The sequence below is a fragment of the Amphiura filiformis genome, chromosome 4 (assembly GCF_039555335.1).
Source record: "Amphiura filiformis chromosome 4, Afil_fr2py, whole genome shotgun sequence".
Classification (NCBI taxonomy): domain Eukaryota; kingdom Metazoa; phylum Echinodermata; class Ophiuroidea; order Amphilepidida; family Amphiuridae; genus Amphiura; species Amphiura filiformis.
In genome coordinates, this window is record NC_092631.1 from 8,256,100 (window position 1) to 8,278,970 (window position 22,871).

At 38.1% G+C, this 22,871-nt stretch overlaps 1 protein-coding gene across 1 annotated transcript; it reads right to left on the reverse strand.

Moving 5' to 3' along the window:
- Window positions 1–7,951: 7,951 nt before the first annotated feature.
- On the reverse strand, window positions 7,952–21,857 carry LOC140149665 (uncharacterized). Its single transcript, XM_072171744.1, is given in 6 exon segments — window positions 7,952–8,261; window positions 9,153–9,265; window positions 15,523–15,787; window positions 15,790–16,658; window positions 16,790–16,915; window positions 21,108–21,857. Coding segments are annotated over 6 exon segments (2,250 nt in total). The 5' UTR covers window positions 21,734–21,857; the 3' UTR covers window positions 7,952–8,010.
- Window positions 21,858–22,871: the final 1,014 nt, after the last annotated feature.

Sequence of the window (22,871 nt, forward strand, 5' to 3'; positions counted from 1 at the left end):
CTTTGTTTTGTGATGAAAATCGTGATGTTTTATTTCATCACGCTTTAAAACAAACGATTTCTCATGTATTACTTTGTTTCGTGATGACAATTTTGATGTTTTATTTCATCACTCACGAAAAATTGATTTCTTATGTATTACTTTGTTTCGGTATGAAAATCGTGATGTTTTATTTCATCATCACGCTCTAAAACAAACGATTTCTTATGCATTATACTTGTTTTGTGATGAAAATCGTGATGTTTTATTTCATCACGCTCTAAACAATAATTATAGTTACATGCATTTCAAGAAAAAAATCTTATTAAAACGGTAGGCCCTATGTTGTTTAGAAAAAATGTAGAAAGTGATGATGATGTCGATGATGATGATGATGATGCAACCCATTCTCAATCTTATTAGCTCAAGGACAATATTGTTCAAGGTTGCGCCGCAGGCCTATAAAGAAACAATGTTGCTCCCAATACAATAGCAAACAAGCTTAAACTGTAAATTAGCCACCGATAGAGGGCAGGGCCTGAAGAATGAGGAAATTACGGGGTAAAAATGTAAAATAAGTAGAAAGTGTGAAATGGGTGACGGACTGTCTCTAAGTATGGATATGGGTGACGGGCTGTCGATAACAGAATCTCATTTTCGCTATCGACAGCCCGTCACCTAGTAGAGACAGCCCGTCACCCTTAAGGTTATCCTAACCCTAACCCTAATCCTAATCCCCTTACCTTATCCCTAATCCTAACCCTAACCCTAACCCTAACCCTAACCCTGACCCCCTAACCCTAACCCTAACCCTAACCCTAACCCTAACCCTAACCCTAACCCTAACCCTAACCCTAACCCTAACCCTAACCCTAACCCTAACCACCTAACCCTAACCCTAACCCTAACCCTAACCTAACCCTAACCCTAACCCTAACCCTAACCCTAACCCTAACACTAACCCCTAACCCTAACCCTAACCCTAACCCTAACCCCTAACCCTAACCCTAACCCTAACCCACTAATCCTAACCCTAATCCACTATCCCTAACCCTAACCTTAATGTAACATTGACCAACAGTAACCTTAATGTATCAAATTGGCCAACAGCACCATTAATGTAACACAGAGGGCGCTAATTACTGCCGTGCTAAATATACAAAATAAGCATCATCATCACGTCAGTGAAATGCGCAGAAGTCGGATTTTTCTTAAAATGTAATATATTTACATTTTAATCTTTCTATTGCGCATGCCTTAAAATGTATCATATAAACAAAATTAGGTGTTCACGATTTGTAACATATATACAATTTAGCTAGAGAATGTCTTGGATGATGATGATGATGATGATGATAATGATGATGATGATGATGACGATGATGATGTCTCCAAAAGTGTCCCGGTTTGTTTGTCTTGCCCTGAATCGTGCGTATCTATTAATAAGGCACTTCAATAATCAATAATCAGTCCCGTGACGGCCTCCACTAACTAGCTACTAACTTGGGTTTATGGGCGCTGATATTTCATGTTCACTGTCACTTATTTATCAGAAAAGTGCGACCCTTTGTCAATCACCTACAGTACCCAATTTCGGCATACTATATAAGAAACTCATCATGAACGTTTGCCAGAGAATAATTAAAATGTAGCTTTTACCGTTTTTTTGTGGCATCCTTCAGAAGTGAGCGGTCCGATACCAATATTTTCGGTCAAATCTCCATTCAATTAACACGGGGAGTTGGCTAGCTATGCCTTGCCCTCACTCATATTTTACAAAAGTGCGACCATTTCTGAACATCTAACCTAGCTGTAATTTTAGGTCATGTTAGAGAAATATATTTGCTAGAAGTTTTGGAGAATAAATTTAATATTGGCTGGTTATTTTTCACACAGTGATGTTAACTAGTCAAGTGCCCATTCTTCCAACATACATCATTTGTAGGGGTCACGCGTCAATGGTGAGAGCACTGTGTATTGTGTATAGGAAAACGGACAGTAACTGCAGTATGCTGAATTTAACCCTAACCTAACCTATTATTAATGTTTATTATTTATATCAGCGAACCTTTTGTCGGACCAGCGAGCTTTTTTTCGGACTAGCAAACGTTAGGAATATTGTTATTATATCTGTCAAATCCTTTTTAAATACGCAGTAGGTTAATCTATGGCCCGATCCTGATATTCCACACAGACACTAAACTGAGAAAAATCAATATTATTTGAAGTTTTCACTCAGTGCATGAACCTATGTGAGAAAAATAATACTGCCCTCTATAGCGTAAAAGTTGGTTATTCAGGCTGTTGGGATTTTAGCAAAGATGACTACAAAAACAATGTGAAATTGTGGGATATTAGGTTCATGCATGGGGGCCACAGTTTTAATATTTTGTGATAAAACAGAGATTATTGATAACCACTTCATTTTTTATAACTGAAATCAATGACAGATGCATGCAGATGCGTGGTATTTATTTTACAGCTTTTTAAAACAAATTCTGGTGTTAAAATTAGGTATGAAAGCGTGCTTTGTAGTGTAAGATTTTTGCTTTTTATAAGCATGAACTTCGCCCGTGAGCTTTTTTTTTTTTTTTTGGGTTAAACGAATTTCAAACTAATATAAACTGGACTCGAAAAGAAACTTATAATTTTTTTACATGATCATATCTTGAAAATCTATCCACCAAAATGAACCAAAATTACACACAGGATTACTTCAATCCCTCTACTCCAATGAAATGTCAATATCCAAACCGTTACCTTACTTACACAACTGACAAATGCTGTATCACATGTCACAGCCTGGAATTTTGGAATCGGGTGGAATCGAATAGCAAGGTTTGCACAGAATTTTTTGCGGGACATGAGAGCACATCAGACACGTCAAAATTCGACCTTTCGCATTGAAGCTATGCATTTTTCCTTCCCTAAAACACCTAAATATTTTAGGTCTTTTTTTTGAGGGGGGGGGGACGTATATCTTCAATACGATAAGTCAAATTTTTCAAATTATGGACGGTTTTTTCTCCCAGCTACATACACTTTAAGTAAATATCATTAGATTTATAAAATTCACTTCGAGGACATAACATTTGCATTATATTGCGAATTTCAATATATCAAAAATATTTTATATCAGATGGCTATTCCTCGTATTCAGAATGCAATTTGACGTGTCTGATGTGCTCTCATGTCCCACGAAAAATACTGTGCAAACGTTGCTATCCGCGTGAAGAAGTCAAATCAATAAAGGTATTCGTGAGAGAGTGTTGGGGCGCAGGGGTCCGTATGTGTTCGTGTTCGCCTATGTCGTGGTGTGTTTATCGAGTGTTATTTTGGTAAGGCAATCCGGAGACAGGAAAGCCAGTGTTACAATTGCTTTACACACACGTCAAATGGGCTGTGCATGACATAAGGTCCAGGAAGCTGTTCCATGTCAGTGTAGTTTGCTGTTGTGTCAGTTGGGCAACTGCTTGGTTACTCATCATGCAGTTATTGTTAACTACATGTATGCACACAACACAGGGGCACTCACAATAGGCAATTGAACCTACTGGTAGCGCTGTGTTGTAGCCACAGAGGATGAACTAGTTAGCATCATATATCAAAAAGTATAAAAGCTATGATTTTAGTACTTGCTCTATGTTTCAATTACTTATTCTTTTCCAAATATCTGAATCTTCAACCTGGTACAAGCTTTAATAACGGGGCACAGTGTCAACACCCTGTATTATAAATATTTTTTTCCATACAGCTCAATACTCCGTTGAAATCAATATTCTATTATTGACACAGATAAAGAAAGTTTCCATATGCATTGTGTTATAGGACGTGGACCTGGAACTTACTAAATGGGCTAAACGCATTCCTTTATACCTATAAAGTATAATTGTCATTCTCAAAATTAAATATATCTCAATTTTTACATTGGATTTCAAATTTTTACATTAAAAATGCAGTAAAAGATATCCACAGCAAGCTGCAAGGCCCCGCTAATTAGTGTACTGCTTTTCGAGTGAGTGTACTGGAAACAAAACCCTGGTTTTACCTGAAAACAAATTTTTTTCTTGTAATAGAAACATCATATGGGGTACTAGAGCATGCACAAATCGTAATAATGTGTAGAATATAGAAACGCTGTGGTATCTCATATGATAGTCATGGTATGCTTAGCCTGAGTCGCTCGGCCTATCTCGAACAAAATCGCGATGCGTAGCTGTTAAAAAACGAGAGGATTCGCTGTACTATCACGGCAATTTTTAACACGAAGATATAGGGATGATGACGATGTGCGGGGGGGACATGCATTTTTATTAAAAAGAAATCCTACCATCTATCCAAACTCGCCGTGTTATTCCAATGCACATTTTGCTTCACCGGGCAGCCCTGGCTTGGTCATATTTGGAAGATTGGTGTCATAAAACCGTCATAGGTACAAATTTAGTACTTTCTGTCAATCAAGTATGGCTTATTCTCTACATGTCAATCTTTAAATAATTGGCATAGTCCTTATAATAACGGTGGTCCGCCTTGATGAGTAAATGACAGCAAACAGCTGCCTTTCAGTGAAAAATACCCCAAAACCCGGTCAGTGGAGCTCCGCTCGTACATGTCAATAAACGTCATTATCGATTGGATTAGTCGTCCGTAGCGGACAATTCGGTCGCTCATTGGATTAATATTATCAGCCCGGATTATCAGGTGGTAATAAATTTCCACTGGACAATAGATTACTATATAATGGTTTAGTACTGCATATATCGGTATAATCTTCAATAAGCGGGTTTATGGCTGGAAAGGTCACGGTGAATTTGCCGTGGACGTGACTGCACTATGTAACATGTGTTTAGACGTGTAATTTTGGTTCATTTTGATGGATAGGATTTTAAGATATGACCTTGTGAAAAAAATCTTTTTGAGCCCAGTTTAGTTCACTAAAGATAGATTTCCCAAACTGTATAAGGCACATCGTATCGTTTTCTGTATATTATAGTTTTGTCAGAATACCCGTTTTGTTTTCACCATTCTATTTTTCACTTGAGACTGCTAAAATGTCCAACTCGGTACTTTATTTCCAATTCAACCAGCAGAAATGATCGACATTTCTGTTATGGTATGCAGAACCATCCAACGCGTTGATTTAAAAAAAAATAGTAATCGAAGTGAAATGGTGCAATCAAAACCAAAATTCTGACAAAACTATATAGCCCCGGGATATGATGGGCTTCAAAAAGTTGGGAAAAAATCTTTCATTAGCGAATTATATTACTTTGAAAAGTTAAACCGTTGCCCCCCCCCCCCCCACCCCAGGCCTATCAAAATCGAAAATCTTAACAAGAAGGCTAAATTTCACGCCTAAAAGGGATCTGTTAGCAACATTTGCACAGTATTTTTTGTGGGACATGGGAGCACATCAGATACATCAATACCGCAAATTATATGGCAAATTATTAAAAAGTTATATTGTTGATATTTAACAGTCCTCGAAGTAAACTTTATAAATCTAATTATATGTACTTAAAGTGTATGTAGCTGGGAGTAAAAACCGTCCATCATTTGAACATTTTGTCCTTTTGTATTGAAGATATACATTTTTGTCCAAAAAGCCCTTCAAATTTTAGTTCTTTTTGGATGGTCAAATTGTTCAAATGATGGACGACCTTTCCACTGAATCTATAAAGAAAACCAAAATTGAAGCTTAAAATGAAGATTCAGTCCTTAAATAATACAGATGGCGTCAAAAAGTGCAAAATATTGTCTTGTTGGGTAAAAAACCCGGTGGAGAAGTTATTTAGTGGTCTGCGCTCGTAAGTCGGAGGAATATAATTTCTGATAAAGATGTTACAATATTATAGCGCCATCTCCTTTAGACCAGAGAGCATGTGGACATTTGGTGACGCTGTTCAATGTTTCTTTAATGGGCAAACGGTGCTAAGCACAACACATCTATGCGACAGTATATGCGGCAACAAAACACAGGGTGGTGTAGATTTTAAATGGAATCGCCCAATAAACTTCAGCTTGAATGGGCAAAGAATGCTGTTAGCTGCAAAATTGATACAGCACTTAAAAAGAAATCGGACTGACCGATATATTCATAACATTAAACAGGGTCTCCGGCAATCATTCCATTATGCCTTATAAGTTAAAAAAGTACGAATCACGTGGTTTTATTTAAAACAAACTCATATTGACCATAAAACGAATAAAAACAGTCGACTCTCAACACGTGATATTCAAAATTCCCGCGCCGAAATTGTGCAATGATGTAATGATTATTCGTACTCAATTGTCGTCAGCCTTCATTGTGTTACTGTTACATTGCGTTATTGCACTCGACAATTTCGGCGCCAGGAATTTTGAATAGCGCGTGTTGAGAAACGACTGTTTTTATTCGTTTTTATGTCCTCTATGAGTTTGTTTTAAATAAAACCACGTGATTCGTGCTTGATAATTATTTTTCTTACATATAAGGCATAATGCTGTGATTGCCGGAAACTTCTTTTAAATTGATGCGATTATAAAAGTTGCACTGCATGTGACGTGACTAAAGGGATCTAAAATGAGCGTTTATTGCGTTTCGACAGTATTTTTTGTGGGACATGAGAGCACCTCAGACCTATCGAATTGCATTCTGAATACGAAGCATGTCTTTCTGATATCAAATAATTTTCATTTTTAAAAACAATATAATACAAATTTTATGACAAATTATAAAATTTTGATATTTTTCAAATGTTTGATATATAACAGTCCTCGAAGTAAATTATATAAATCTAATGATATATTCTTAAAGTGTATGTAGCAGGGAGGAAAAGCCGACGGTCAATTGAAAATTTTGACCTTTCATATTGAAGATATGGATTTTTTCCCCAAAAGACCTTTTTTTTTTTTTTTTTTTGGAGAAAAAAAATCCATATCTTCAATACGAAAGGTCAAAATTTTCAATTAATCGTCGGCTTTTCATCCCACCTACATACACTTTAAGTATAAATCATCAGATTTATAAAGTTTACTTCAAGTACTGTTAAATATCAAAAATATCAATTTTAATGATTTGCCATAAAATGTGTATTAAATTGCGAATTTCAAAAATCAAAATTATTTGATATCAGAATGACATTCTTCGTATTCAGAATGCAATTCGATATGTCTGATGTGCTCTAATGTCCCAAAATAAATACTGTCCAAACGTTCATACCCCAGCCCTTAAAGTGTAAAACTAGGTTTGAATGAGTAGGTCCTATATCAACCATGCAAAATGCTCTCCAGATTAAAAAGACCGCCGTCAGCATGCTCAGTTACCGAAATTTGATATATTTGATAAAGCATACGCCGAGAGCCACTGATGAATGGATGGAACATTGCTTATGTTCAACTTTTCACATCGTACCAAACTTCTTTTATTAATTTCTCGACCATTCGTATACATGGTATATCACAATCAAGTACTTTATTTACTCTACTTTATTTACAATCAAGTAATTGTACATCATTGTCATACATCATATTATTCTAGTTAACTTTTAAGTGTTTTATTATTATTATTTTAAGAAAAATAATGACATAGACATTCATTTAGGGCTTAAAACTTAAAAACACTGGTCGGTGACACGTGTCCTGCCAATTTGAGGTTTGCCTTTTGAATCAAACGGTGTCTGCTAATTTAGAGCGTTCGCCGTAGAAGCGAAAGGTCTGGGGTTCAAGTCCCCACACATGCAGATATTTCCGGATTTTTTCCTCTGGTTTATCTGCCTATGCATGTCATGTTTCCACATTAATTTCATGTTAAATTTTGGTACTGCGCGATGAGTGGTTCTTCTTTGCCCTGTGTCTAGTATCATGTTTCTATTTTATCATTCATGTATCACCACAAATCAGGGCGGTGTAATAGCACTGCTTACATTAAAGAAAATATATTGAATAGCTTTAAGAATAAGAATAACGCCTATTGATATGAAAGGCCTATCTATATAAAAATAAATATGTATTTCAAACTCATGAAACTATTGATAGACTAAGAAAAGTTAATTATCCCCACAACCATCCCCCCCATGACCACCCAGCATCGTGGCCGTGATTATCATCATTATCATCATTTATTAAATCATCATCATCTCCATCTTCGTCTTCATCTGCGTCGTCTTCGTCTCCACTATTGCCGTCTCCATTATCGACGTCTCCACTATCGTCATCTCCACTATCGTCATCTCCACTATCGTTGTCTTCACTATCGTCATCTTCGTTACTAGCACCAGCTCCGCCGGTTTCAGCCTCGCCATCTGCCAATACAAAAAACGACAACAAGAAGTTTTAATGAAGAAAAACAATCAAGTTTATGTATTCGTGTATAACAATTTGAAATAAAAAATTATCTACAGTGGCAAAATTATGAAAATGGATTAAAAATCAGCAGAGCCGAAGGGCAAAAGCTGGCTTGATTTTGATTTACATCTGAGTATTCCGATATATAACTAACGTAAACTGTGGTTAGCTCAGAAATATTAAAACCAAAACGTTTCAGAGAACTGTAAGGTTGCAAAGATGGTAAAAGAATTGACTTACTATAAACAAATAAGTTGGCGTAATGGTCAATTATAGATTCTTTAATGTTACTATAATACACTGCGCCCAAAAAGTATCCGAACACTTAAAACAAAAGCCACATCTTAAAGACACTAAATCTAAATTGCACAATAAAGCAGTCGATAGATGGAGAATTTTTGTTCATGAAAAAAACTTTGATACCTTATTCGACCCGATGCGATTTTGTTCCACACTAAGCTACACTCATTTGCATGACAAATGGTCGAGTTTCAAAAGTGACAAATTTAGATATTTCCTCCTTCAAGGAAATTTCTGCTACCTTTTGCTTCAGGTTCAATAAAGCCTGATGAACGCTCACTCTGCTGCGATCAATATCTACGTGCTTCGAGGGAAAAGTTAATGCAATTTTGGTCACCTTTGAAAAGCTCTCTTTTTATACAAATTGCTGTAAGTTGCTTTAAGTTTTGAGCTATCAAAATAAATATGTAGAACACAATTTTCTACATATCGACTATTTTATTTTGTAATTTAGTTTTAGTGTCTTTAAGAAATTGCTTTAGTTTTAAGTGTTCGGATACCTTTTGGGCGCAGCATATTTTCCTTTGCAGTATTTTCATTTTACATACCAGGTTCTATGATCGTAATCTCGCATTCCTGATTTCTACGTCCTCTGAAAATATGTTTACACGGTCCATCTACTCCTCTAGCAAGAGTCATACGATTCAGAGACGTTACACTTCTGTTGTATTGGACAGTAAAACAAAATGATACAAACAATGAGCACACGATACACACATATGTACACGTAATACATTGTGTCAATACGGTCGTATTGGCACGGTAAATGCCGTGCTGGGATGGATATTCTGTATTACAGCATACGTATGGTCACGGTGTACCCCGTTGTCAAAATACCACGTACTTTAGTACAGTAATGGCGCCCTCTTTTGGTCATAATTCACTTTAGTACGTATTTTCAACGTAGTGAATAAATATTTGAGGTAATATGCGACCCCATAGAATATAAAAAGCAGAATACTGGTAGGATAAAAATCGAAATGAGGTATGGGGCTGGCTGGGGGTAGCTACGGGGCGTTATCTCAAAGAAAATATTCCTCAAAGACAATATTGTTCAAGTAGCGCCGCAGGCTTATAAAGAAACAATGTTGCTCCAAAAACAAAAGCTATAAATTAGCCCCCGACAGGGCCTGAAGAATGAGGGAAATTATGGGGTAAAGAGTAAAGAAATGTAAAAGTATGACGAGCTGTCCGTAGATATAAGTATGGGTGACGGCCTTTCGATAACATAATCTCTTGCTAACAGGCTACTGATGTTTAACCGTAAGGGTGGTGACGGCTGTCACTAAAAATATTAAAAAAAACAATTACCTTAATGTTAAAACCTTGAGTAACCTTAATGTAACGACCTTGAAATGTAATTTCTAAAAATACTAGTTTTTATATTCTATAGTGTTAAAAATTTTGACCACCAATTAGAAATTTTCGCTTGACAAAACCAGGAAGTTTTTACTTACTTCTAATATTTCGTCCTACACGTCGGAGGACTTCTTCAGATGTGAAACATCTGATCCACTTTCCCGGGAAACTGACTTCCGGTTGTGATTGGTCTGTCAAGTCAGTTTCCAGGGAAAGTGGATCAGATGTTTCACATCTGAAGAAGTCCTCCGACGTGTAGGACGAAATATTAGAAGTAAGTAAAAACTTCCTGGTTTTGTCAAGCGAAAATTTCTAATTGATATGTCTTACAAACCTGATGAATCTATTCACTGAATTTTGACCACGTTGAAAATACGTACTAAAGTGAATTATGACCAACAGAGGGTGCTATTACTGTACTTAAGTACGTGGTATTTTGACTACGGGGTACACTGTGACCATAAGTATGCTGTAATACAGAATATCCATCCCAGCACAGTATCTTCCGTGCCAATACGACTGTATTGACACAATGTGTTACGTGTACATATGTGTGTATTGGGTCCAATGAGACAAATGAGGCAAGGGTCATGCGATTCAGAGATGTCACACTTCTGATTTATGCTACTGAACAAATTGTTCACAGTTTGTAACCTTACGGCTTGATATGGGCAACTCCCTCTTGTTTGGCCTTCCTGATCAGATTGCACGTCTTCAGTGTATTCAGAATACTACTGTACTATAGAAAGAGTTATCACACCAATTCAGTTGAGGGGTTTACATTGGCTGCTGGTTAGTTACAGAATTGTGTACAAATTGTTGCTTATTGTTTTAACATCACTAAATGACCTGGCGCCATACTTCAAACTGGAATGCATTTGGCTTCGCGCCCGCCCCCACCGTCTACCAAGAGCTGTGTCTACAATAGTTATCTGTGCTGTCTATATACCACCCGAGTCACCGTACCAAGACTTGCTGATTGAACATATTTTGACAACTCTAGATACTCTAAAGTCTCAGCACCCTGAATTGGGTATAGTCATTTTAGGTGATTTTAATAGGCTCAATATTAACCCTCTGTGCAGAGCCCATTCATTAAAACAAGTTGTTGATAAACCAACACGTAACAATGCTATCTTGGATTTGATCATTACAAACCTTCAGAAGCACTATGGTACTCCTATTGTGAGCTCTCCAATCGGTAAAAGTGACCACAACACTGTCTACTGGTCACCAGTAGGGTATAGTAAGAACGGTAAATCTCACAAAAGAACAGTTAGGCCATTGCGTAAACAAAGTGTGCATGAGTTTGGAAGATGGATAACCAAACATTCTTGGACTGAGGTTCTGAACGCGACATCTCCTGCTGATAAATCGAATGCATTTTATGCTACTGTCCAGGAAGCAATTGATCTTCACTTCTCCTCTAAGGTTATCAAACTACATTCTGAGGATAAACCTTGGATAACTCCTGAGATTAAGAACCTAATCAGGAAACGTCAGGTAGCTTTTGCTGAGAAGAAAATGTTTCTCTGGCGCTTTCTCCGCAATAAGGTTAGTCGTGCCATCGATCAAGCGAAGAAATTTTACTACAAAGATCGCATTCAGAACCTCAAGTCAAGTGATCCATCAGGCTGGCATAGGGGAATCCAATTAATAACCAACAAATGCCAGAAAAGGCCAATTATCTCAGTCCCTGGTGTCCAGCAAAATGATGAAAAAGCAATTGCAAGGGCTATAAATGATAATTTTGCCTCAGTCTCACAAAGTAGACCTCCAATCAACCCACAGGAGCTGCCTGCCTTCCTACCTGCAAGATTGCCACCCCAGATCCAGGTATGGGATATGTACAATGCTCTGAAAAAACTGAATGTTAAAAAAGCAGCAGGACCTGACGGTCTTCCTGGGAGGTTGATTAGAGAGTTTGCCTGTGAGTTTAGCATCCCAGTAACAGATATATTCAACTCATCTTTAAAAGATGGAATGGTCCCCAAGTTTGGAAAGATGCAACAATTGCCCCAATTCCAAAGGAAACCCCTGCTACAATCTCAAAACTAAGGCAAATCTCATTGACTTCCCTTTTGGCAAAAGTATGTGAGGGGTTTGTTGCAAATTGGGTGCTTGATGATATTTCTAGTGCAATTGACCGCAACCAATATGGTAGTATCAAAGGGTCGTCTACTTCTCATTGTCTAATTGAAATTCTTGATGTTTTCTTCAAAGGTACAGACAAAGGAGGAACTGTAGGAACTCCAAGGCATTTGATTGCATCGACCATACTTTAGCTATACAGAGACTCTACGAGCTTGGTGTCAGAAGCGAGTTACTGCCGTGGATTATAAACTTCCTCACAGCTCGTCGTCAACGGGTGCAGTACCACTCTGCCCTGTCAGAATGGGAAACTCTCTCATGTGGTGTCCCACAAGGCACTAAGCTGGGCCCCATCACATTTCTTGGTGTAATCAACAATGCTTCTGAGGAGTCTCTGACTAAAAGCTTTAAGTATGTCGATGATCTCACCCTTGGAGAGGTTCGTCCTGCTAAACAAGTCAGCCAGATTGGACCTGATGTTCAGGACTTGGATGCTTGGGCAAAAGACAATCATCTCAAGCTCAATCCGAGTAAGTGCAAGGTGATGCAGGTTTGTTTCATGAGGGAACCTCCCGCCCCTCCTAGTCTTCGCATTGCTGGGATTGAGCTTGAGGTGGTGTCTGAGACTAAGCTCCTGGGCCTGACTGTCCAGTCCAATCTTGGCTGGCAGTCTCAGGTTAACAATATGGTATCAAGAAGCAGTCGAAGGTTGTACATGCTCTCACGTCTCAAACGCTTTGGTGTTCCAACTGGTGACCTAGTCTCTGTTTATATTGGTTATGTTCGCCCAAAATGCGAATATGCAGCCCATGTCTGGCATGGTAGTATTACCAACGACCAGGCACATCAATTAGAGCGCATGCAAAAGAGGGCTTGCCGCATTATCCTTGGTGCTAATTACTCATCCTACACAGATTCCCTTGACCAGTTGGAACTCCAAACTTTGAATGATAGAAGACTACATCTCTGTACACAGTTTGCTCAAAAATGTGTTGAATCTGATAGGTACTCAGAATGGTTTCCACACAATATGAGGACCCACAATATGACCCTTAGACAGTGCAATAAGTATCATGTCCCCAGAACCAAAACAAAAAGATATGGGAACAGCTCAATACCCTATCTCACTCATCTACTTAATTAGTGCATCTCATCATGTTCATATTCAGCTGGTGTGTTTAAATGGGATTTTATGACAGCATTTTTATCTTGATGTATTGAATTTGTCCCTTATAATTTGGCAGGTCCAAATATTTATGTGCAATATTTTGTTATGTTATTTATTAATTACTGTTTTATTAAATTAAATTCTTTAGTGCATCTGGGGTGTGTGTGGGGGTGTGTATATGGAGGGCTGATAGTCCGGGTGTGAGTGTATGTAATGTGTGTGTGTATGTAAGGTGTGTGTGGAGAAGATATAGGGGTGTGTGACTGAGATTTTGCCTCAACAAGTGCAATTAATGTCTATGAGTAATTTTATGGTGTTTTCATGTATTTTATATGTTTTTTTATGTCTCTTAATGTAAACATTGCAAATGTAATATTTCATGTAATTTGGCCTACGGGCCACGAATTTGAAATAAATTTAATCTGAATCTGAATCTGTCTTCTCCAACCATATAACACAACTCGTATGCTCCGTTTCAGCGACAAATCACTTCTCTGTGAACCTTGTTCAAAACATTCTTGAGGGGACAGGGCATTTTGAATTGGTTCAGCTCGTCTTTCGAATACTCTACCATCTCAAGTTAAATCAAATGCGTCTTTAGCACAGTTTTAAAGTTTTTAAAAAAACTCTTTTAATGGAAGAAGCATTTTCCTGATGTAAATGACTACATTTTTGTTCCCCTATTGATTGTTGTTGTTCAATTGTAATGTTGTAATTTAAGTTTATTCTATTATTTTATTTTGTAGTGTAAGTAAGTTTTTGTCTCGAACCTTGAGCGCCATTAATTTGGTGGAGATATTGCGCATTATAAATTCACATTATTATTATTATTATTATTGTTGATGTTGTTGTTGTTGTTATAATAATAATAATAATAATAATTATAATAATAATATTTAATAATAATAATAATAATAATAATAATAATAATAATTATTATTATTATGCTTATTATTATTATTATTATTATTATTATTATTATTATTATTATTATTATATTATTATTAGTACGAACATTTGCAGATGCCCCACATACTCAGTTTTTAGCCTACATGTAATGTATACATTATTCTTGATTTAGAAATATCTGCTAAAAAAAATCTAGAGGTGTAAGATCACATATTGTTATCTCTAAATTCCAAAGAGTGAAAAAGTCAATCCTCCTCGGAGTGACTCTTCGGGTCAATCGAAAATATTGACATTTCAATCTACCAAGAGTGAAAATCACATATTTTCCTCCATACGAGTAAAATTTTCATTCTGCAAAGAGTGAAATTTCAATCTTTTTAGAGTGTGTTTGAATTTAATAAACATAAATAAACTTCAATCGAGAGAGATTGTGCTGAGGGAACACTCTGTGAAAAGTGAAATTTCACTCTAAAAGATTGAAATTTTACTCTTTGCAGAATGAAAATTTTACTCGTATGGAGGAAAATATGTGATTTTCACTCTTGGTAGATTGAAATGTCAATTTTTTCGATTGACCTGAAGAGTCACTCCGAGGAGGATTGACTTTTTCACTCTTTAGAATTTAGAGAGTATGGTAGTTAAAAAAAAAGTACAAAAAATATCCGTCAAGTGGTTTAGCTTTAATGCCCTTCGGAAGAGAGCGGTCTACAAGGATAGTCACTAAAAGTTGCATTCGATTTACACAGGAATTTGGCAGGCCGTGCCGTGCCCTACTTACGAAAACCAAGTGCGAATATTTCCAAATATCTAAATTAGCTAAAAATTTAGGACATGTTACAAAACTATATTTCCTAGAATTTCAGAGAGTACAATAAAATTGGCCGGTATTTTTCACACAATGACGTTAACTAGGAAATGCCTTATACCTCTAACATACACTGTTTGTAGAGGTCACACCTCAATGGTGAGAGCACTGTGTATTGTGTACAGAAAAATGAACAGCAACTGCAGTATGGACGGTCTTAGTCTTCCACATGACCACCAGGGCGTGGCCACCATTCCTCTGTATGCAGATATTAGCACTCCTCAACAGGGCATTCACGTCTTATGAGAGACATCTTGCCTGCATGTCAACTTGTGCAATTTTGTGTCTCTGAAGTTCATCAGGAGGACTTGTGAATACCTTTGATTTCAGATAGCCCACAAGAAAAAATCTAGAGGTGTAAGATCACATATTGTTATGGTAGTTAATCCGATTATTACATCACTTTGCCAGCGAATACCTGTAGACATGCGATTATCTTCGGTTGAAGGTTTATTATGTGGTAAAATACGTAAGAACCACAACAAAGTAAAATATGAAAAATTTACAAATCGCTATTGTTACTTACCCATCAACCTGATAAACTGTACACGAGCAACTCCGGGCGTTTGGGCCAAAAGTGTTCTCCTCACTATTAGATGCACTTGAAGAACTATTCGCAGAGCTACTTCCCGAACCACTCGAAGAGTCACTTCCCGGACCACTATTAGAGCCACTTCCCGCACCATTCTGTAAGCCACTTCCCGAACCACTCTCAGAGCCACTTCCCGAACCACTATTAGAGCCACTTCCCGCACCATTCTGTAAGCCACTTCCCGAACCACTCTCAGAGCCACTTCCCAAACCACTCTTAGTAAGCCACTTCCCGAACCACTCTCAGAGCCACTTCCCGAACCACTATTAGAGCCACTTCCCGCACCATTCTGTAAGCCACTTCCCGAACCACTATTATTCTGTAAGCCACTTCCCGAACCACTCTCAGAGCCACTTCCTGAACCATTAGAACCACTTCCCGTACCACTATTAGAGCCACTTCCCAAACCACTATTAGAGCCACTTCCCGAACCACTATTAGAGCCACTTCCCGAAAGACTATTAGAGCCACTTCCCGAACCACTATTAGAGCCACTTCCCGCACCATTCTGTAAGCCACTTCCCGAACCACTCTCAGAGCCACTTCCTGAACCATTAGAGCCACTTCCCGTACCACTATTAGAGCCACTTTCCAAACCACTATTAGAGCCACTTCCCGAAAGACTATTAGAGCTACTTCCCGAACCACTATTAGAGCCACTTCCCGCACCATTCTGTAAGCCACTTCCCGAACCACTCTCAGAGCCACTTCCTGAACCATTAGAGCCACTTCCCGTACCACTATTAGAGCCACTTTCCGCACCATTCTGTGAGCCACTTCCCGAACCACTCTCAGAGCCACTTCCCGAACCATTAGAGCCACTTCCCGAACCATTAGAGCCACTTCCCGAACCACTCTCAGAGCCACTTCCCGAACCACTCTCAGAGCCACTTCTCGAACCACTACTAGAGCCGCTTCCCGAACCACTCTCAGAGCCACTTCCCGAACCACTACTAGAGCCAATTCCCGAACCACTATTAGAGCCACTTCCCGAACTACTTGTTGCATCGGCACTAATGATGTCTTCAGCTAGTTCAGAACGCGTACAGCATCTGGTAACCGATTCCGAGCTGAAATACAAACGCATTTGGTTTTAATAATTTCAGTGGTATTGTTTTTGTTGACAAAAATAATAAGACTAAATCAAAATTATTAACAACAAAGTCAAAATAAAAGCAAATAAACAAATTCAATATCATACCTGTCTAAATTTGTACAAATTATGCAACCATTGTCCTGATGGAAGTCACAGATGAGTTTCCCAGCCTCACCAATAGGGGGCGCGATGTCACTACAGATCTCTGTTGTGCATGGAGGACAATCGGGGCTGATGAAAAGAAGGAACAGAATATTTTTATAAAAAATCATATCAGAATTTTAATTTTTTGATTTGTCGACATCATGCTTGAAAACAACTGCAGGTTTCTGCATATCTGGGATTAAGCATACGAGCGTAATTTCAGAACAGCCTGTCAAACTCTTAAGGAATCGGAGAGCAACGTTTACACAGTATATTTTGTGGGACCTTAGAGCATATCATACGCACACAAATTTCATTATGTATACGAGGAATGTCCTTCTGATATCAAATAATTTTGATTTTTTGAAATTCGCGATATAATAGCTCGTAATAGTTTTTGTTACTGTGCACGTCAATAAAGTTCCATCACGCCTACGTAAATTCACAAAAGCGCGTGTCAGTTAAGCAATACGCAAAGCGCTGTTCGCGTAGGTGGTGCGTAAAGCTGCTTGGACGCTATTCAACATCAATTTACGATGTTATGAGTCCGCCCGATTATGAGCTGATCAGAGTATATGCTATAATCCCGGGGGGTACTCAGTACAAATGACCATACGGGGAGGTGCCGCAAACATGGATAGCATTTTCGGCCTTCTATCAATGACCCCTTTTTCAAAGCCTATTTTGGTATACGAATGGGTCCTTTTTTCAAAATTTTCTCAATTGTTTCGGGAAAACAGCCCAATTTTTCCTTAATCTAGCCAAAATTTTCAAAATTTTCCCAAACTTTTGGGAAAATTTGCAAAAACTAAGACAATTTTGGTTAAATTCGGCCGAAAATCTTGACTTTTGGTATATCAATGGGTCCAAATTTCTTGAAAAATTGGTATATTTATGGGTCCACTTCCAAAATCTCACCGGCACGTCCCTACCAAAACCCAACTTGAGGTCCCCCCCCCCCCCCCCGGGGCTATAATTTACTCAGGACTATTATTCATCAGTTTGATTCAAGTATTTTCGCGCTTTTCGTAAAGTTCTGGTCATCTGTTGTGATTCCATTCATGGTACTGCGCTGTAACCGACTACACTGATATGCTTCTAGTAGCAGACTATCATTCAAACATCTGTCAATCATTCTGTCCCTACCAAGGAGCTTAGATAAGAAGGAGAGACAATAGATTACGTAACGCATTGTTCCTTTGATGCCGATTTGATTTGCCGACAGGCTATTCATAAAAGTACTACCATTGTTTCGAACAAAGGAGTTCCGCCACTGACCCGACAGCATAATTATTAACGTTTTACCCAACGCACTGCAGGGTTCATTGTTCTATTGTGTCCAATTAGAGCGCTGACATATTGGAAAATGTTGCCAATCAATATTCATGAGAGTCTGTACATTCAATGTCCAGTTTTCGAAATTGGGTGACTTGTGTTTGGCAGGTATGAAAGACATCTGGCTGACTAGGTGTTTTAGTTACGTAACGTATAAAGGTTTTGGCATCATTGAATGACTGCCTACTGCTGTATGTGTTTAGTTTTTATTCTTTATTTCATTCATTTTAGTCTTTATTCATTCCTTTCTTTTCCTTTCTCTGCACATATTCTTTCTAATGCCTACACTTTAGGGGCCTATCACTCCCTCGCTATCCTTCCCCCTCTCTCCCCTTCACCCCCTCCTCCTTTCTTTTTCTTTTTGTCTTCTCCACTCAACTCCAATCTCGATCGTCCATCAGCTTCTCCTCTTTTCACCCCTCGAGCCCTCCTTTACTCCCTCACTTTCCCCTGGATATTCGTGATATTAAGAAACCCATTTGACTTTATTGAATAGGTCTATATAACCATGATAACTACATAAACTGCGAAATAGACACGGATCTATTATACACCTGGCAGCCACGCCACGTGTTACAGGTAATCGATCAGCAACTCTATTCAATAAGCTACCTCTCGCTCAAGTGGGTGCTTTCACATGACTTTCTTTTGATTACTTATTGACAGTAGCCTGTCTGTTAAAGCATTAATACGCTGTCAGGTCAGTTACTTAATGGCGGAACCTTTTTGTCCTGATCAAAAGGTCGATCTTGTCGGCAAATCAAATCGGCACAAAGGAACAATGGGTTACGTAATCTATTGTTTCTTTACGTTATATCAATCCTCCTTGGTTTTACCTGGCAGGTGACTGTCAATAAGTGATGGATAAAAAGTTCTGTGTAAGCGCACCACTTGAGAAAGTGGTACAATTGTTCTCACATAGCCCAAGGGTGTGCTGACTTGTCCCATTTTGGGCGCAAACACAAACATTCTATAGGCGGCGCCCAAATTAGTTTGGGTGGCTAATTTGAATAAACACGCTTTGGATTGACGATTCGCTTACGAGCAATTATTTTCGTTCATTTATTATTGTAATAATGGATAAGCACAAATATGAAATAATAATTGAATACGATATTAATAAGATCCCCTCCGAAGTTCAAATATTTTCTTTGCGCAGAAGGGCTTGTTTATATAATAATTAATTGTCATGATTCAAACTTCTTCGTCATTAAAATATTAATGTCAATGCATTGTCTTCTATTAATATATTTAAAAGTCACCATGATTTAAAAACCAAAATAGTATTGAGCAAATTAAAAAAATCGCTGAATGCAGCATTTCCAAAAGTTCAAAAAGTTGGTATAAGGGTCGGATTTCAAAAGTTGCAAATTATTAGTCACTTTCGGCAGTAAGTTCCATATGCCTAGGAGAAATGCCAAAGCTACAAAAATAAAAAAAGTTTATTTGTTGTGAAAGTAGACAGAGTAAGAGCGATATCATGCTTATTCTTAAAAAAAAGTATCTAAAGCCCGATTTATACTCCATAAATTATAATCGACGGCGAATATTCGTTCAACAAGTTATTCGTTATGAAATATTTGTAAATAGGCCGTGAATGAAATCAAGCAAATGAATCAAGCGAGAGATTTACTTTGAAAGGAGACCTTGTATATTGAAAACGTACGTTAGCAGCGATATTGTTTTATTGGAATAAAGTGACCCAAATTACACCAATTGATATGATAGTGACATTTCAGTGTGTGACCCAAAGTACACCAATAGAAGTGACAGCGACATGTCAGTGTGATGACAAGATGTGTGCACATAAATCCAGTCCACCCCTCCACAACACCCCCACACTGGCCACACTGGCCACACATCACACCCATACACACACAGACTGAGATACAGTATTGTACTTCTTGTTAGACCATGCCATAGTCTACCTTTGAAAAATAAAAACTAGGATTTAATCATGATGAACGCATTCCGTTGAACTCAAAACTGTTGTGATTTGGTAGTTTACAGCATCTTACGAATGGTAGTGAGCTTTGGCAAAAACTGTATTGCTCAATTCATAGCGAGTGTGTAGAAGAATTAAAATATCACAGATATACTTTTATAGGTGCAGCGGTTCTTGAGTTACGTTGCAAAGAGGGCTGAAACAGCAACACTTTTGTAAACTCATTAACAACAATAAATTAAGCAAGTTTGCAAAGTATATGCTTTGTAGAATGAACTTTTGCAAAACATCAAGGTGTTATTTTTCAATAATATATTGATCTAGATAATGAAAATCGATTTTTAGGTTGCTTCGACCAACAATATCTCGTCTACCCTTAAAGTATTCAATAGTAAATGGTCATAAAAAGTTTATATAATTAGTGACAGTAAAAGTATGCCTATGTTATTGAATGCAACATATCTTGGCATAATTACACTGGCTCACTTCAATACTGAACAACTCTGATTTTGGAATCTGCCAGTTTATTGATCGCGAAAGCCCGAGTAAAAAAATTCACTTGGGAAGCTAACAGAGGGAGTACGGTGACTGAAAAGGTCAGATATGAAAATCTATCAATTGTACACAAATTAATACAAATCAGAGTTTTATGCTTAAATGTAATAGCAATAGTATGCACAATGGGCAAGTGGACTATGGAAAAGTCTAACTTCTTGTTAGCGTTTCTTTGAATCTTTCGCCATTATATTCAGAGTACAGGCCACATCAATATCAGCTTTTTTTCAGTTATTATGGACAAGACTACCACATCAAAATGCAACATAGGAGTTTCCTTATAGATGAATGTTCTAAAAAGGTCATAAAACTTTTTATAAAATCTATAAATGCAAAAACTTCAATCTGCTATTTCAGAAAAATCTTAAATTGAAAGAAATGTCGATTGGCGCTTTGGTCAATTGCCAACCAGTTATGTAATATGTATTTGGTATGAAAACTTACCCTGCTCCAATGGTGTCTGCTGGCAGTGGGTTCCAAATACCCTGGTTGCCTTGGTCATTATTTAGATCAAATATGTCAAAAAACGGATGGAATCCCCCGCTCAGACCTTCGCCGTGTCCTGTGTGTTGTCCAGGACCTTGATCCTCGCCTTGTCCCGGACTTTGCTCCTCGTCTTGCCCTGAGATTTGTCCGTCGTCATGTTCACCTTGTGGCCCTGGAAGCCATCCGAATAATTGTCCGATATCAAACCACGGCATGTTGAATCCTTCATCCGCACCATCGTCTTGTCCCGGGCTTTGTCCCTCACCTTGTTCCGGAATTTGTCCGTCACCTTGTACTGGGCTTTGTCCATCGCCTTGTCCCAGGTTTTGTCCTTCGCCATGTCCCGGGCTTTGTCCGGCACCTAGTCCTGGGCTTTGTCCGTCGCCTTGTTCTGGACTCTGTACGTCGCCTTGTTCCTGACTTTGTCCTTCTTGATTGCCTCCCCATTTACCATTATGACCCCCTCTAAATCTCCCGCCTCTGGAATTGCCTCTCTTTTTGCCACCAGGTGGAGCAAAAACACCTTCGAAAAGACAGAGTCCAATTATAAGGAGTAAAAATATTTTGAAGAAAGTAACCCGCATGTTGCTACTTGATAATGAAAATCTCTCACCTCACCATCCAATGTTTGACAGTAGCCTGCCTGTTAAAGCATTAATATTCTGTCAGGTCAGTTATCGATTTAACGGCGGAACCCTTTTATCCTGAACAAAAGGCATCAGCTTCTGTAACGGACTGTGCTGTAAAGAGCTGGAGCAGTTATATTTATATAAACTCAACTGAGTTGACTTCATCCGACAAGATACCATGAAGACAGAAATCACAGTGGGGCTCATAATTTCTGAATAAACAAACATCAAGAAGATCTTAATGATCAAAGCAGTATTTATTGCATCTAATCAACCTGAAATTTGACAATACGTTTGTAACAAATTATGACATTACGTCGTATTTGTGTTCAATTGTTGTCAGCCTTGCCCTTCATTATATTACTGGGACGTCATTGCACCAGACAATTTCGGCGCCCGGGATTTTTTAATATCGCGTGTTGAGAGACGGCTGTTCTAATTCGTTTTTATGGTCAATACAAGTTTGTTTAAAATAAAATCACGTGATTCGTGCTTGACAATTAATTTTCTAACATATAAGGCATAATGTTGTGAATGTCTGAGACATCCTTTAAAGAGATGTTACCAAGATATTTGTTCGTTAAAGGAGGATTTCGTGATCCTAGCATCCTCTTTTTATGACATTTTTCAGTAGATATCCACGAAAAAAGCTTATTTCCAAACTTTCAGTTGATTCCGATTTTGCGTTTGCGAGTTATGCATGATTATGCGTATTACACTGCTCCATAGACAATGTCATGAATGTGTTGGTTGTAATTTCGTTCTGGTGCACCAGAACGAAATTCAAATTTGCCGATATTTTTGCTAAACGAATTAATCTGCAAGAAATATTTTTTTGGGAAAAGTGGGGGGATGAGGCTGTGGATCACGAAATGCCCCTTTAAGATGGTGTGAACAGAAACGGGTTTGCTTCTCATCAAAACCACTGGAGCAAATAAAACATAAAATTTAGAAATATAGCATGATTTGAATACAATGCCTCAATGTAACACAGAAAACAGAACATCGGATCACGGCCCTTTAAGTCGAGAACACCTGATATAGGTTGAAGCCTACTCGTCTCGCATCAGACCTCAGCTGAGATTTCCCGCGG